General features: G+C 34.6%; 1 protein-coding gene and 1 non-coding gene across 3 annotated transcripts in view; one reads left to right on the plus strand and one right to left on the minus strand.

Annotated features, from left to right (window-relative positions):
* The window catches only part of TTC6 (tetratricopeptide repeat domain 6), a 217,927-nt gene that overhangs the window by 197,180 nt on the left and 5,726 nt on the right, over window positions 1-15,021 (plus strand). For both annotated transcript variants that reach the window (XM_005561122.4, XM_073998506.1), the window contains 3 exons: window positions 2,081-2,291; window positions 4,530-4,682; window positions 5,525-5,695. In XM_005561122.4, the coding sequence (XP_005561179.3) occupies window positions 2,081-2,291; window positions 4,530-4,682; window positions 5,525-5,695 (535 nt within the window). The remainder of the gene's footprint in view (window positions 1-2,080; window positions 2,292-4,529; window positions 4,683-5,524; window positions 5,696-15,021) is intronic.
* On the minus strand, window positions 6,136-6,242 carry LOC123574738 (U6 spliceosomal RNA). Its single transcript, XR_006699942.1, has one exon. It is a non-coding gene; the product is annotated as a U6 spliceosomal RNA (small nuclear RNA).

Consider the following 15,021-nt stretch of genomic DNA (forward strand, 5'->3'; position numbering starts at 1 on the left):
GTATTGCAAGTACCTTTTACTTTTCATGGCCTGGACAAGCATTAAAAAAATACTGTATCACATTGTGAGAAACTGAATTGCCTTTCAGTTTCAAAATGAATTCTTTCCCAAACCTTCTGAACACATCAAGGAGAATGTCTTAGCTAAGAGCTGGTCTTTTTTTTTTTTTTTGAGATGAAGTTTTGCTTTTGTTGCCCAGGCTGGAGTGAAGTGGCACAATCTTGGCTCACTGCAATGTCTGCCTTCCAGTTTCAAGCTATTCTCCTGTCTCAGCCTCCCGAGTAGCTGGGACTTCAGGGGACTGCCACCACGCTTGGCTAATTTTTGTGTTTTTATTAGAGACAGGGTGTCATCATGTTGGCCAGGCTGGTCTTGAACTCCTGACCTCCCAAGGTGCTGGGATTACATGCGTGAGCCGCTGCGCCTGGCCAGAGCTAGTCTTGAAAAACTTTCTGTTTGTAATCGATGGTGTAGCACTCAGGCTGTTTTCTGCAGAATAAAGTATCCAGCTCCAAGCTTATCATTTTAGCTTATTATTTTATTTATGACATGAGATAATTTTTCAACTTGTGGTATTTAAATTAATTTGCTTTCAAAAATAAATTTAGTTAAGTAAAAAAAGTGAGTTGATTTAAAAGAAAATATTTAGTAAATGATAGTATAGGTGGAACCTGGGGCAACTTTCATGAAGGAAGGGGTAGTTTGGAAATCACTGGTTTAAGAGATACTCTTGAGTAACCTCTAGAAGATGATAATTCCTGGAACAGTCTATCCTGGGTTCCATGTATTTTATAAAGGAAAAATGGGCAAAGTAGTGATCCATCTTATTAAAATTTGAAACCTGTTTGAGAAGTAATGAAGAGAATGGAAGGAAGATATAATCTTCAATGGGTGAGGGTTTCTGTGCTAGGTGTTCTTCACATGTTCTTATTTGATCCTCATAACAACCTTAAAAAATTAATATTAATTTTCATGTTCAGGCTCAAATCTGAACTCCAAGCCTTTCTTCTGGCTACCTTGTTGAGATATCAGCTGGCTCTTGTACACCAACCACAGGTGTATTATAGGTGCAGATTGTGTGGTAGAGATGGCTGTGTGGAAAAGCACGGATTTTGGAGTAAGGCTTATCTGAATCTCAGATATTTTCTCTGTGCAAACATAGTATGTTAGTTACTCTGCCATTACCTGTGTGCAAACTTTTCTGTGCCATAATTTTCCTTTCATCTGTAAAATGTAGATAATTATAACTAGCTTACACAGTTGTTGGAAGTATTAAAGGAAATAGCACATGTTAAGTATTTAGCACAGTACCTGGTAAGTAAACAATGCTAGTTTCCTCATTCCATTCTATTTTTAAAAATCCTAGACTCTCTCCATGTTAATTGAAACTAATTATTATTATTAGATATGCATATGAAATGGAGAAGCGACTTTATATGCCCATGAACAAATATTTGATGCCTTTACAAGAGAGTAATTAGGGAGGATAGAGAGAGTTATCATTTAGCCAAATACATTCACAATTTGATAAATAAAATGCATTTTACTTTCTTCTCTCCCCTTCTCTCCTGGTGTCCACATTGAAATGGCCTGCCTTTATAGGAGATCTGACGTAAGGACGCCCATGTGATGAAAATCTGGCTGTTTTCATTGTATAAGGAAATATTAAATGCATACAAATAAGTTTATTTTAATCTATTTTTAAAAAGTAGATTTCATCAATCGTAGCATATGTTTTTCTATACTGGTAATTAATGCCTGTTAAAAACAGATTTAAGAATGCCATGTGGACTTTAGTAACTTGAAAAAAAAATCCAGAATATCATCCCATCACATTCTGCTATGAAAATGACCCTTTCTTGCCGTCTTTCCTTTTACCAAAATCTTCAAAGGACCTGTCACACTTCCTTAGGTCTTATGGACTTATGTGTCTACCTCCTACAATGGATAATAGAAATGGAGATTTTTTTTTGTGAGTCAATTCAAATCTTTATGGACAAGTCAGTTACAGAAAACATTGCATATGCCACCAGAATGCATCAGTTCACCAGAAGGCATCAATATTTTTATTTATTTGCAGAATTAATGAGTTTGAAGAAGCTGTCAATTTCTTTACCTGGGCTCTTAAAATTAACCCATGTTTTCTGGATGCTTATGTTGGACGGGGAAATTCTTACATGGAATGTGGTCATGCTGAAGCCACCAAGCAAGCACAGAAAGACTTTCTGAAAGCGCTGCATATTAATCCAGCATACATAAAAGCCAGAATTAGTTTTGGCTATAATTTGCAGGTAATATAGCAACATTTTGAGCATTAAAAGCATCTTTTGGGGAGAAAGAATTTATTTGGCTCTTTCCTGGCAATGGGAGTATATGTTATTTCTTTGGTTATGAACATTTGTCTTTTCCTTGCTTTTAGGTTCCAGAGTAGCAGTGGGAGCAGGGGGTTTAGTTAGTTATAGAGAGACTGTCTGGATCTGGATCAGCCTGGGGAACTGGTAGGCTGGTTAAATGAAAATCTTTTGAACCTGAGCTTCCTTTTATGTCTGCACCCCTCCCTACCTTCCTCCTCATTTACAAACAACTTTTAAAATTTGCCTGATGAAGTTCATCTATAAGAACCTGGGTAACATTTATTTTACTAGCTTGTATACCTAGGCCCCACAGGTTTTGTCCTATTGCATTAGTGGAAAGCTAAAGAGAAGAAAATTAGCCATTATTGGATCACAGAGAAATTTTCAAAGTCCATTTAAAGAGAGGGATTTCCAAGGCAGCTAGAGCTGACTGCAATCCAGTGAAGTGTGTTAAGATCATCATCATTCATTGCATTCAACAGACATTAACTGAGCACTAAATATAGAACGGAAACTGCTCTAGGCCTAGGGATATAGCAATGAACAAGATATACTTCCTTCTTCTTGCAGAGTTTACTACTCAGTGGAGAGATAGGCATCAAACAATTAATCATATGAATAATTGATCATAATCATGATAAGTGCAACAAAGGAAAAGGATGAGTTGTAGTATAACTTATAACAAAATAACCTAGCTTTGTTTGGGAGGTGAGAGAAAGCTTTTTGAGAAATTAATAATGTTGAGGTGTGAAAATAGGGGCCATGGCTAGGATACAGTGTTCCGTAGAGCAGAACCGGCCCATCAGAAAGTCTCCTAAGAAAGAGACAAGAGGGCCCAAGTGGATGGAATGTTATGGGCAAAGGGAGCAGGGCATGAGTTGAGGCTGGAGTAAAGGCCTTATGGTCCAGTTAAAAATATGAATAACAGTAATAGGAGAAGTGACATCAAATTTGCATTTTATGAAGATCTCACTGGGTGTATAGCAACCTAAAAGAGAATTGAAAAGCCCAGCAGTGTAAAGAATTGAGTGAGGAAGGAGGACTGCAAAAGGAGAGTTAGGCTCATCTGAGTTCTGTCCAGGGAAAGAGCAACAGTTTGTTCAACAAATACTTACAGATTCCCTTATTATTTGCCTAGCACTAGAAATATAGAAATGAGCACAACAGATGTGGTCTGGAGCAGATGACAGAGATCTTACTGTGAGGCAGTTTGCTATTTAATATTCTAATAATCTAATCTCAATTTGCCTGATTCCTTGTTTATTAAATGAGCTTGTGTTGACAGTGTGGATTTACAAATGGTTTACCCAGAGAGAGAAGATTTGATGGTCAGGAAACAGGGTCTTGTTCCCTTAATGGTTGTATTTCTTTTTACTTTCATATGAGAGTCCCTAGGCTCAGCTTGGTTAAAGTGAGTCAGCTTCCGAGATTCTGGCAAGATGGGTTTTTTTAGCCCATTAGAAAAAAAGACAGACTCCAGACTGTACTGAATTTATTAACTCACTGCCTTCCTGTGGAGGCATTTAGTTGCCAGCTGGTCTTCTCTAGGAAGCACTCTGACATCGTTCTATTAACAATGCCCCTCTCCTGACCTCTTTCTTTTCCAGTTGGTATAAACAGAAGCTTGGTAGATTTACATGTATTTTCCATGGAATACGTATAGTGATCCTAAAACGCCAGATGCTGGCATGATTTATCAGAATATGTTTTACACCATTATTCATTTATTATTCAATACATGTTTATTTTATTATGTATATTATGTATATATTATCTATAACTGGAGATTCAGTGCCAACCAAATAAATGCAATCCCTCCCTATGTGTGTGCAGCTCAATGTGAATCTTTTTGTGTTGGTAAAAACCGTTGGCATTTCACATGGTGGCTATGATTTTATGTTGTCCAGGATTGGTACAGGAGATGACTCTGAAGTTAAATATATTTTAATTAATTAAAATTTCATCATAAATACTCAGAGGTAATTAGTCAACTGAATACAGCCACAGTATGCTTTCAGTATGCCTACTTTCTGGTTTAAAAGAACTTAGATTTAGCATGGCTAAATACCCTTACTAAATACTCTTACTAAAGTTTTATTTGATTGAGTCAGAATCATAAACATTTGTTATGTTATGGACTATTTCCTACTTTGTGTAATTGGAAAATTATTTTAGGCCCAAGGAAAATTCCAGAAAGCTTGGAACCACTTTACCATTGCCATAGATATTGATCCAAAGAACTACTTAGCCTATGAAGGAAGAGCTGTGGTCTGTCTTCAGATGGGTAATAATTTTGCTGCAATGCAGGATATTAATGCTGCCGTGAAGGTAAAAACCATCTTAGATTATATTATTATTAGCATAAATTAACACTGTCAATGAATAGGTTCAAGTAAGAAGTTCTCTGTTAGCTTTTTAAAGTACTTATGCAGAAAATAATGTTTTGTATTTTTTTAACCGAAGTGATCCCTAGGGTAAAGAGTTATGGCTTGCCAATTTTATAACCTAAATGCACTAAAACCCCAAAGTCCTGATAAATGTTGATCGCTTTCAGTAAACACGCTTTATACTTTCATGGGACATCAATATTATTTTGTCATACAAAGTGAATGCGTAACATAAAATAATGTTCTAGGTTTGAAGGAACTAAAGAGAGAACAGTGTAAATCCCCAGAATCTTCCCATAATGAAATGACAAGTAAAAATCTCATGTTGAATGCATGGACAGAAACTCTTCTTTACTTCTAGATTTTGGGTTTTGATTCTATAGATTTGGGCAGATATTGTAGTGTTTGAGATGAGGAAAAGGAAAGAACTGAAAGATAATTGCTACTACATAAAAATACACCTGTTAACTATTCAATTTAATTTCTTCTCTAGCTTAACAGCTAAACAGATAAGCTTTTCCACTTTGTCTATTCCTTGGAAAGGAACTGAGTGAAAAAACACTAAGATTATTTGTTTTATAGCAACCAAATCAACAAAATGTTGACACTGAACCAACTTCATACCAACTCCTTTCTCAAAATATTTGTTCTACTGGGGTTTTACATGCACTATAAAACTACTCATTTCCCACAAGTAGATTCTCTAATGTTCATTTTGGCAGACGTGAAATCAGAGATACATACTATTCCCAGATGTTAAATAATCATAATATTATACTGCAGATCAATACTACAGCAGAATTCTTAACAAATCGTGGGGTGATTCATGAGTTTATGGGCCATAAACAGAATGCAATGAAAGACTATCAAGATGCAATTTCTCTAAACCCCGAGTACTCGCTGGCTTACTTTAATGCGGGAAATATCTACTTTCACCACAGGCAGTTTTCCCAGGTAATGTGAGTTTTACTTAACACTTTCTTTTTGACATGAAATGCTATCTTTATTATATATAGCTTCAAAATGTAGTTCATACAGTCTCAGGCTAATAATGCATTGGATATTAGCTCTTTTATTTAAAATGTTGTCTTACATAAGAATGCTTATAATTTATCCATTAAATATTTATGCCTCTATGGATTTATTCTCCTCATTATCATCAACAACACTTGTAAAAGTTTTTTCTTCTTTTATATTTTATCATAATAAATGTCTTGCTAGAATCTTATTAAGACATAATTGACATAGAACAAATCACACATATTTGAAATGTATGATTTGATGTCTTGACATATGTGTACACCTGCAAAATCATCACTACAATAAAGATAATAAATATCTATCAGCACCAAAAGTTTTCTCATGCTCCTTGATATTTTATCCTTCCTTCCCTGAAAAATATGAAATGCTTCATGAATTTTCATGTCATCCTTGCACAGGGGGCATGCTCATCCTCTCTGTATTGTTCCAATTTTAATGTATATGTTGCCGAAGTGAGCATCCAGTAAACATTTTTTTGGACTTCCCCAAGTGTGAGGACTTGCTTTGCGATACGTATTGTCACCAGCTCCCGCCTGGAATCCTCTGTTCTTTCCCCCACTTAGACTTCCTTCAAGACCGTCCTTATGATTATCTAACTCACCTTAATTTATGCTTTTTCCAAATTTCTGCCATGGGAGCACTTGACTGGGAGTAAGAAGACTTGGATTTTAGTTCTGGTTTTGTGTGATGCCTTAATCTCTTTGGATTTCAATTCATAGTATCTGAAACAAAAATGTTGGGTCATTAGATGATGGTATTTTCTATTTTTTGGATTTATTTCATTTGAATCATAAGGCATTTACATGATTCAAACTCTTAATTTTTAAGTTTTTGCTTTTTATTTATAGTCACTCTTTTTTCTGCTTTCCTTGAATTTGTCTTGTTATTCTTTATCTTTTTGAGTTGGAAGCTTAATTTATTTTCACCCTTTCATTTGTATTGTAATAAGTTATTAAAAGTATGACTTTTACCCAAGTACTGTTTTGGCAGCATTCCACACATTTGGCCCTGTAATGTTTGCTTGTTTAGCTCTGGTAAAATACACCTAACAAAAACTTTATCATCTCAACCATTTTTAAGTGTATATTTCAGTAGTGTTGAGTATATACTGAAATGTTTTTATTAATGTTTTTCCCAGATTTTGCACCTGTAATTTCTATTTCCCATTTGACTAAAGAATAAATTAATAGGGCATTTAACCAGATGGAAGGACATTTATATTTTCTACATTCTGGAATTTATTGAGTTTTAATGTAGTCTAATGTAAAAAGCTTTTTTGAATATGTCAGGGTCATTCCAAAGAAAGGGTAGCTACTATTAGGATGTGGATTTAAGTCTACATTTATGAAGTCTACATTATTAATTAGTTTACATTCATACTTTTTTTTTCACTTGGTCTATCTTGGACTGAGAGATTTATTCAAGTATCCTGTTATTAGGGGGTTCCTATATGTTTCTCTTTACATCTCTTATAATGTCTGCTTTGTGAAAATCCATGCTACATTATTTCATGTATAGATATTTATACCTATTATATATGCATTATGAATTATAGCCTTCAGCATTACAAATTTCCTTCTTTGTTTCTTTTAATGCTCTGTGGAACAAATTATCTTTTGTGTAATATGAGGATCATGACCTCTGAGACCTTCTGATTTGCTTTGCCTGATATCCTTTGCTTTCCCTTTTCCTTTCAACTTTTAAAATCCTTTGTTTTTGGTATGTCTCTTTTATACTGCATAGAATTGGATTTTACTTTGAGAGCTAATTTGAAAATATTTTTCTTTTAATAGGCAAGTTAAGCCCATTTAATTTTGATGTAAGAAATACATTTGATCTTAGTTCTGTCATTTTATGTAATACAAGTATGTTAATGTTAAAAGTATTTTGAAAGTATTTAACTCTCTGTTTTTTATTTCTTGACTTTTTTTCAGTTTTTGTGATATTTAGGAGGGTTTATAGTTTTGCTGTAGTGATTACCTTTATAAAAATAACTTTAATACTCTTAATTTAGTTTCTCTACTATGAACAACAGTGAAATTACCCCTAAACTCCTCCTCCCTCTCATCCATTATTCAATTTTAGTTAGTAATATTCTTTTTTTTAAAAAAAATAGTTTATCCTCATATTCTTAAATATGCTTCAGCTTATTATGTCAGCTTGTCATATAAACTTAGTTTCCACAGTCTCTTGGGTATAAAAATTAGTCCAAATTAAGGTGAGTTGGATAATCACATCATAGGGAGGGTCTTGAAGGAAGGCTAAGTAGGGGAAAGAGCAGAGGATTCCAGGCTGGAAGCAGTTGACAATAGATATTGCAGGGCAACTGCTGACGCTTGGGGAAATCCAAAAGAATAGTTGCTGCATGTTCACTTGGGCAGTACATAATCTAATTCTCTCATTTTGTTGTAAGTTTTATTATTTCTACACTGCCTGAAGATTTAATATTTATGTATTATTTTGTTACCCTTATTGCACATTTTAGTCTTAGTTCTTCAGTTAAGTATATTCAGTTCTCATCACCAGATTATTTGCCAAACTCCCCTTCCCCGCAATAATTTCTTGGTTATCTGAAATTAATCCTCTGGTAGAGTTCTAAGGAGGGGCTCCTGAGAACAATATTCCTTGGATTTTTGCATGTTGATAGCTGTTTGCCTGTAGCCTATTTTATACCTTAAGACATCATGGCTCCTTGACTCATGTTTCTTTCCTCGAGTGTCTTGTAAGCGCTGCTTTCTTTTCTGGTGGTGTATGTTGGTGTCAAGAAGCATGATGCAAACCGGATTTTCTTTTTCTTAAAAGCAACTTGCTCTGTCAAAATAACCACATTTGTTTTTTAAGGAAAAAGTTTTAACAAGGTATGCCTTAGGGTTGACCACTGCAGGTTAAATTTATCAAGTATACAGTATATGTTTTCAGTATGTAGATTTCAGATAAGTGTTGTTGAATTCAGTTAACATTTTTTTTTTTCTGTTTCATTGTTCTGAGTTTGTTCACTGGGGATACCAATTATATAGATGTCATATATTCTTTAACTTTGAGTTATTCTCATTTTTTTTTTCTTAATGTCTGTTTAATTTTCTTTGTCTTTCTTTTGTATTTTTTTCTAAATCTTTATACTGTTTCCTGAGATACCTGTTATCCGTGTGGACCTCATAAGTCAGGTTTCCTTTTTATTTTATTTTTCTAGTTCTATCCTATTTCCATGCCATTTTTTCCTGATCACCTCTTTTCTGGGTTCCTATATTTCTGATTCATTTTTTTTCTTGATAGCAATTGCTTCCTTAAAAATTTTTTTCTAAAATAAATTTTTTAAATGAATTTTTTTCAGAATCATTTTATTTCAGAATGTTATATTTTTATTGATACATACTAATTGTACATATTTATGGGGCACATGTGATATTTTGATACATGCATACAATGTGTAATGATGAAATCAAAGTAATTGGAATATGCATCGCCTCAAACATTTATCTTTTCTTTGTGGTGAGAACATTTCAAATCTTCTAGCCATTTTGAAATATACAATAAATCATAAATATAGTCACCCTGCTGTGCTATCAAATACTAGAACTTGTTCCTTCCATGTAACTGTATTTTTGTTCCCATTAACCAACCTGTTTTCATCCCCCCACCCACCCCTCCCAGCCAGTTGTAACCACCTTTCTACTCTCTATGTCTCTCTATGTTTATGATGCAAAGTTTTTTTTTAAGCCTCCAAATATGAGTGAGAATACGTGTTGTCTTTCTGTACCTGGCTTATTTCGCTTAACACAATGTCTTCTATGCTCACCCATGTTGCTGCAAATAGTAGGATTTTGTTCTTTTTAATGATACAATAGTATTCCATTGCATATATGTAACACATTTTCTTGATCTATTCATCTGTTGATGGACACTTAGGGTGATTCCATATCATGGCTATTGTGAAAAGTTCTGGGACAAACCTGGGAGTGCAAATATTTCTTCAATATACTGATTTTCTTTCTTTTGGATATATAGTCAGCAGTGGACTTGCTGGATCATATGCTAGTTCTTTTGTTTTGAGGAACCTTTGTACAGTTTTCCATAATAGCTGTACTAATTTAGATTCTCACTGTCAGTGTACTAGAGCTCCCATTCTTTGCATTCTTGCTAGATGTGTTTTTTTTCTGTCTTTTTCTTTGTTTGCTTTTTTTTTTTTTTTGACAATAGCCATTTTAACTGAGGTGAGATAATATCTTACTGTGGTTTTGATTTGCACTTCTCTGACAATTAGTGATGTTCAACTTTTTTTTTATAGATCTATCTATAAAAAAAAAGTATGTCTTTTTTTCAGATCATTTGCCTTTTTAATAGGAATGGTTTTTTTTTTTTTTTTTTTTTTTGCTGTTGAGTTGTTTGAGTTCTTTATATATTCTGGTTATTAGTTCCTCATTGGATGAATAATTTGTAAATACTTTCTCCTATTCTGTAGGTTTTCTCTACACTCTATTGATTATTGCCATTCCTATGCAGAAGCTTTTTAAACTTGATATAAAACCACTTGTCTGTTTTTGCTTTTGTTGCCTGTGCTTTTGTGGTCTTAACTCTTGAAAAATCTGTGCCATATTAATCAGTGTCCTGAAACATCTCCACAATGTTTTATTCTAGTAGATTTATATTTTCAGGTTTTACAGTTAAGTCTAATCCATTTTGATTTGATTTTTGTACATAGGGAGAGACAGGGGTCTAGTTTCTTTCTTCTGCATATGGATACCCAGTTTTCTCAGTTTTATTTATTTGGGTCTTTTCTCTCTTTTTAGTTAGTCAATCAGTTTTGTTTATTTTTACAAAAATATAACTTCATTTTATTGATGTTTTATATTTTTTAAGTCTTTATTTCTGCTCTGATATTTATTATTTCTTTTTTTTTTTCTAATTTTGGGTTTAGCTTGTTCTTGCTTTTCTAGTTTTATGAGGTGCATTATTACAGTGTTTATTTGAAATCATTCTACTTTTTTGATGTAGGCATTCAACTCTATAAACATCCTTCTTAGGTTTGCTGCATTTCGTAGGTTTTGGTATGTTGTGTTTCCATTTTCATTTGTTTCAAGAATTGTTTTGTTTTCCTTCTGAATTTCTTTATTGACCCAATGGTTGTTCGAGGCATATTATTTAATTTTAATTTGCTTATTTAATTTCCAAAGCTTCTCTTGTTGTTGATGTTTTATTCCATTGTGGTCTGAGAAGATAGTTGATATAATTTTGATTATTAATATTTGTTGAGACTTGTTTCATGTTCTAACATGTAGCCTATCCTGGAGAATATTCCATATACTGATAAGAATGGGTATTCTGGCCAGGTGCAGTGGCTCACGCCTGTAATCCCAGCACTTTGGGAGGCCAAGGTGGCCAGATCACGAGGTCAGGAGATCAAGACCATCCTGGCCAACATGGTGAAACCCCGCCTCTACTAAAAATACAAAAATTAGCTGTGCATGGTGGTGCGTACCTGTAGTCCCAGCTACTCAGGAGGCTGAGGCAGGAGAATTGCTTGAACCCGGGAGGTGGGAGCTGAGATTGCACCACTGCACTGTGGCCTGGTGACAGAGCAAGACTCCGTCAAAAAAAAAATAATAATAAGTATTCTGCAACTGTTGGATGAAATGTACTGTGAATGTCTGTAAGGTTCATTTGGTCTATAGTGCAGTTTAAGTCTGCTGTTTGTTGATTTTCTGTCTAGATAATCCATCCAATGCTGAGTGCGGTATTGAAGTCCCCAACAATTGTTTTATTATTAATGGGTCTAACTCACTCTCTTTACCCATAATAATTGCTTTATATATATGGGTGTTCAAATGTTTGGTGCATTTGTATTTACAATTGTTATATTTCTTGCTGAACTGATCTCTTTATCATTATATAATGATATTGTTTGTCTCTTACGTTTTCTGTCCTGACGTCTATTTTGTCTGATATAACTGCTTCTTTTGGGTTCTGTTTTGTAGGAAATATCCTTTTACATCTCTTAACTTTCAGTCATGTGTCCTTAATGGGTGAAATGTGTTTCTTGTAGCCAGCATATAGTTGGGTTTTGTTTTATTATCCATTCAGTCAGTCTATATCGTTTAATTGGGAAATTTAAACTGGTTATGTTCAGAGTTCCTTTTGATAGGTAAGGACGTATTTACGTCATTTTGTTGTTTTCTTATTGTTTTCTATATTTGTTCCTTTCTTTCTTATTGCTTATCTTTGATAATAAAATTTGGCAGCTTTCGATAATGATAACATTTGTTTCCTTTCACTTTCTCCATTGTGTGTTGTTTCAGTGAGTTTTATATTTTAGTGTATTTTTTATGATGGTGGATATTGTCTTTTGGCTGCCAGATGTAAAAATCTCTTAAGCAGTTCATGTATGACTGGTCTTATACTGATGAATTTCCTCAGTCTTTGTTTGTCTGGGAAAGACTTTCTCCATCATTTTTGAGCAATAACTTTGATGGGTATAGTATCCTTGCTTAACAGTTCTTCCCCTACCACCCTCCAGCACTTTGAATATATCATCCAATTCTCTCCTGGCTTATAGGATTTCTGTGGAGAAATCTGCTGTTAGTCTGACAGAAATTCCTTTATATGTGACTTGATGCTTTTGGTGTTTTTAAAATTCTCTCTTTGTCTTAGACTTTTGATAGTTTGATGATAGTGTGCCTCAGAGAGGGCCTTTTTGGGTTGAATCTCTCTGGGGACATTTGAGGTTCCTGTATCTATATGTATATCTCTTCCAATATTTGGGAACTTTTCAGTTATTATTTTACTGAATAGGTTTTCAATGACTTTTTCTTTTGAACTCCCAAAATTGAATGTTTGTTCACTTGATGGTATCCTCTATATGATGTAAGCTTTCTTCGTTCATTTTTATTCTTTTTGTTATTGTTGTCTGACTAGGTCATTTCTGAAGACCTGTCTTCAAGTTTAGGAATTATTTCTCCTATTTTACCTAGTCTATTGGTGAATGTCTTGATTGTATTTCTTTAATTACATTCATTGAATTCTTCAGTTCCAGGATTTCTCTTTGGTTATTTTCTTATGATATCTATATTTGTTTGATTTCTCATCTAAATCATGAATTCTTTTTTTGATTTCTTTGTATTGCTTATCTGTATTCTTTTGTTCTAAATTTCTTTAAGGTAAATATTTTGAATTCTTTTTCAAACATTTCACAAAATTTCTTTTCTTTGGGGTTACTGGAGATTTATTGCACTCCTTTTGGGGTGTATTTCTTTGCTTTGTCATGTTTCTTGTGTCCTTACATTGATATCTGCTCATCTGGTGTAACCATCACTTCTTCCAATTTTATTAAGTAGCTTTCATAGGGAAAGACTTTTTTCTGCAGATGTATCTATAAAGTAAGTTGAATAGGGTACTTCGGCTTAGGTTCTAGGTGGGCACCATAGAGTGGTATAGTCTGCATATGATTACTTCATCTATAATCAATGTCAGTGGTGTCTGTGAGTTCCTTGGTGGCTTAGGCTGTGGTTATTAGTGGACACTGTGGTGAAACTTCACTGGAGGTGGTGATGCCAGGCAGTCCAGTCCTCAGGCCCTGAGGTAGCACATGGGGGCCGTTGCAGGCAGTGGTTTTCCCTGGGTGGGCAGTCTTTGTGCTCCTGGCAGGGCACATAGGCACTGGCAGTGAGGGCGGTAGGCTGGGAAGGTCAGTCTTTAGGCCCCTGGGCTGGATGTATAAGCACTAGTGGTGTCCATGGCAGGGTAAGTGTGGTGTGAAATGTTATAATTTTAGTTTTCATTGTAGAAATACTATCTTTTTCCTGGTGATTTTTTTTTATTGTCTTTGAGACTTTGAGGGTAAGAGGTTTGTGTGTATGTGTCTTTAAGATGAGAGATATCAATTTACGCTCCAATGTTAATAAGAACAAACTAGTAAATTGTTGGTAAAGGAGAGTGTCAGGGATAATTAGGATCAAAATCTTCAAGAATTTGATGAAGTTAAGAGTTTGGAAGTTGCACATGTGGCCCTTGATGGGAGCAGAACACACTACCCGTTATGTCATTAGGAAAGGCAGAGGGTTTGGGCATAGTTGAATGTAGGTTTTGGTAGTATGTAACCCTATCTGTTGATTATATCTTCTCCATGGATACAAGTATTAGTCACCAGTTAACAGTGGGAGTGAATGGTTAAGAAAGAAAGACAAGATGGCTAGGATTTTTAAAGAGAAGAGAGAAAATGTGAAATAATTGTGTTAAGAGAGTGGTAAGATGAGCATATTAGAGTGTAGTAACAATATGAAGTCCTCATTTGAGGTTTGTAGTTTTAAATTTCAAAATGAGATCTTGAGTCTTTCTTGCTTTGCATATAATTCTCTCTATACAGATTAAATACTGCTTTATGTCATGCAGTTGTTTCTGTGTTGATCTCTGTCTCCTTACTCTGTAAGCTGTTAAGGGGCAGGAAGCACACTCTGCCCTCTTATCTCTACATTTCTCTGCTCTGAAAGTCCATTTATTATCATGACTTACACTACTTGAAACTCTCCTTTCTTCTGAGCTCCTAACCCATATTTAGGAGTTGCTACAACTGGATATTTTACAAGTTCATTAAAGCCCATTCTGAATTGCTCTCTCTATCCATTATCCTCAGCCGAGCTTTCTTCATATAAATGCTCTCTCAATTCGAGTTGTCATCTTCCATAAAGTCACTTGAATAGAAATGTCAGAGTCAACCATAACTTTCTGTTTCTTATGTCCTTAAGCTAATGTCATCTAATCCTGTCAGTTTTACATCTATCCTGTCAGTAGAGACAATTGCTCAAAGATCAGTTGTCTCTAACTTGACCAAACTCAGATCACCCTCTGGCTGGATCCTAGAAATGTTTATGTGCATTGTAGTTAGTTAATGTGATTAAGGCAAATAAGATTCCCAGGGCAATGTTATATTTCCATAGATGTTTAAGATCTGCATGAAAAGGAGATATTCACCTTTTTCATTCATTTGTCTTTGATTACTATATGGGCATCATGTAGAAAAGTATTTGGTTAGATCCAAAGTGTAGTTTAAATTCTTTTTGAAGTATGGCTGTATTCCCTCCAAAGTATAGACAAATTATCTGGGCAAATATTTCATGTAAAATATGTTCCATCTTTTGACTTGATATACTGGATGCCTGAGCTTTACAGTGCACACTCCCTCCAGGGACTAGCAAGCTTTGGGAATAGGTATTCAGCTATTCTAGTATGCTTTGGGCTCCGTGGAGAAA

Source organism: Macaca fascicularis, chromosome 7 (genome assembly GCF_037993035.2).
Source record: "Macaca fascicularis isolate 582-1 chromosome 7, T2T-MFA8v1.1".
In the NCBI taxonomy this organism is placed as follows: Eukaryota; Metazoa; Chordata; class Mammalia; order Primates; family Cercopithecidae; genus Macaca; species Macaca fascicularis.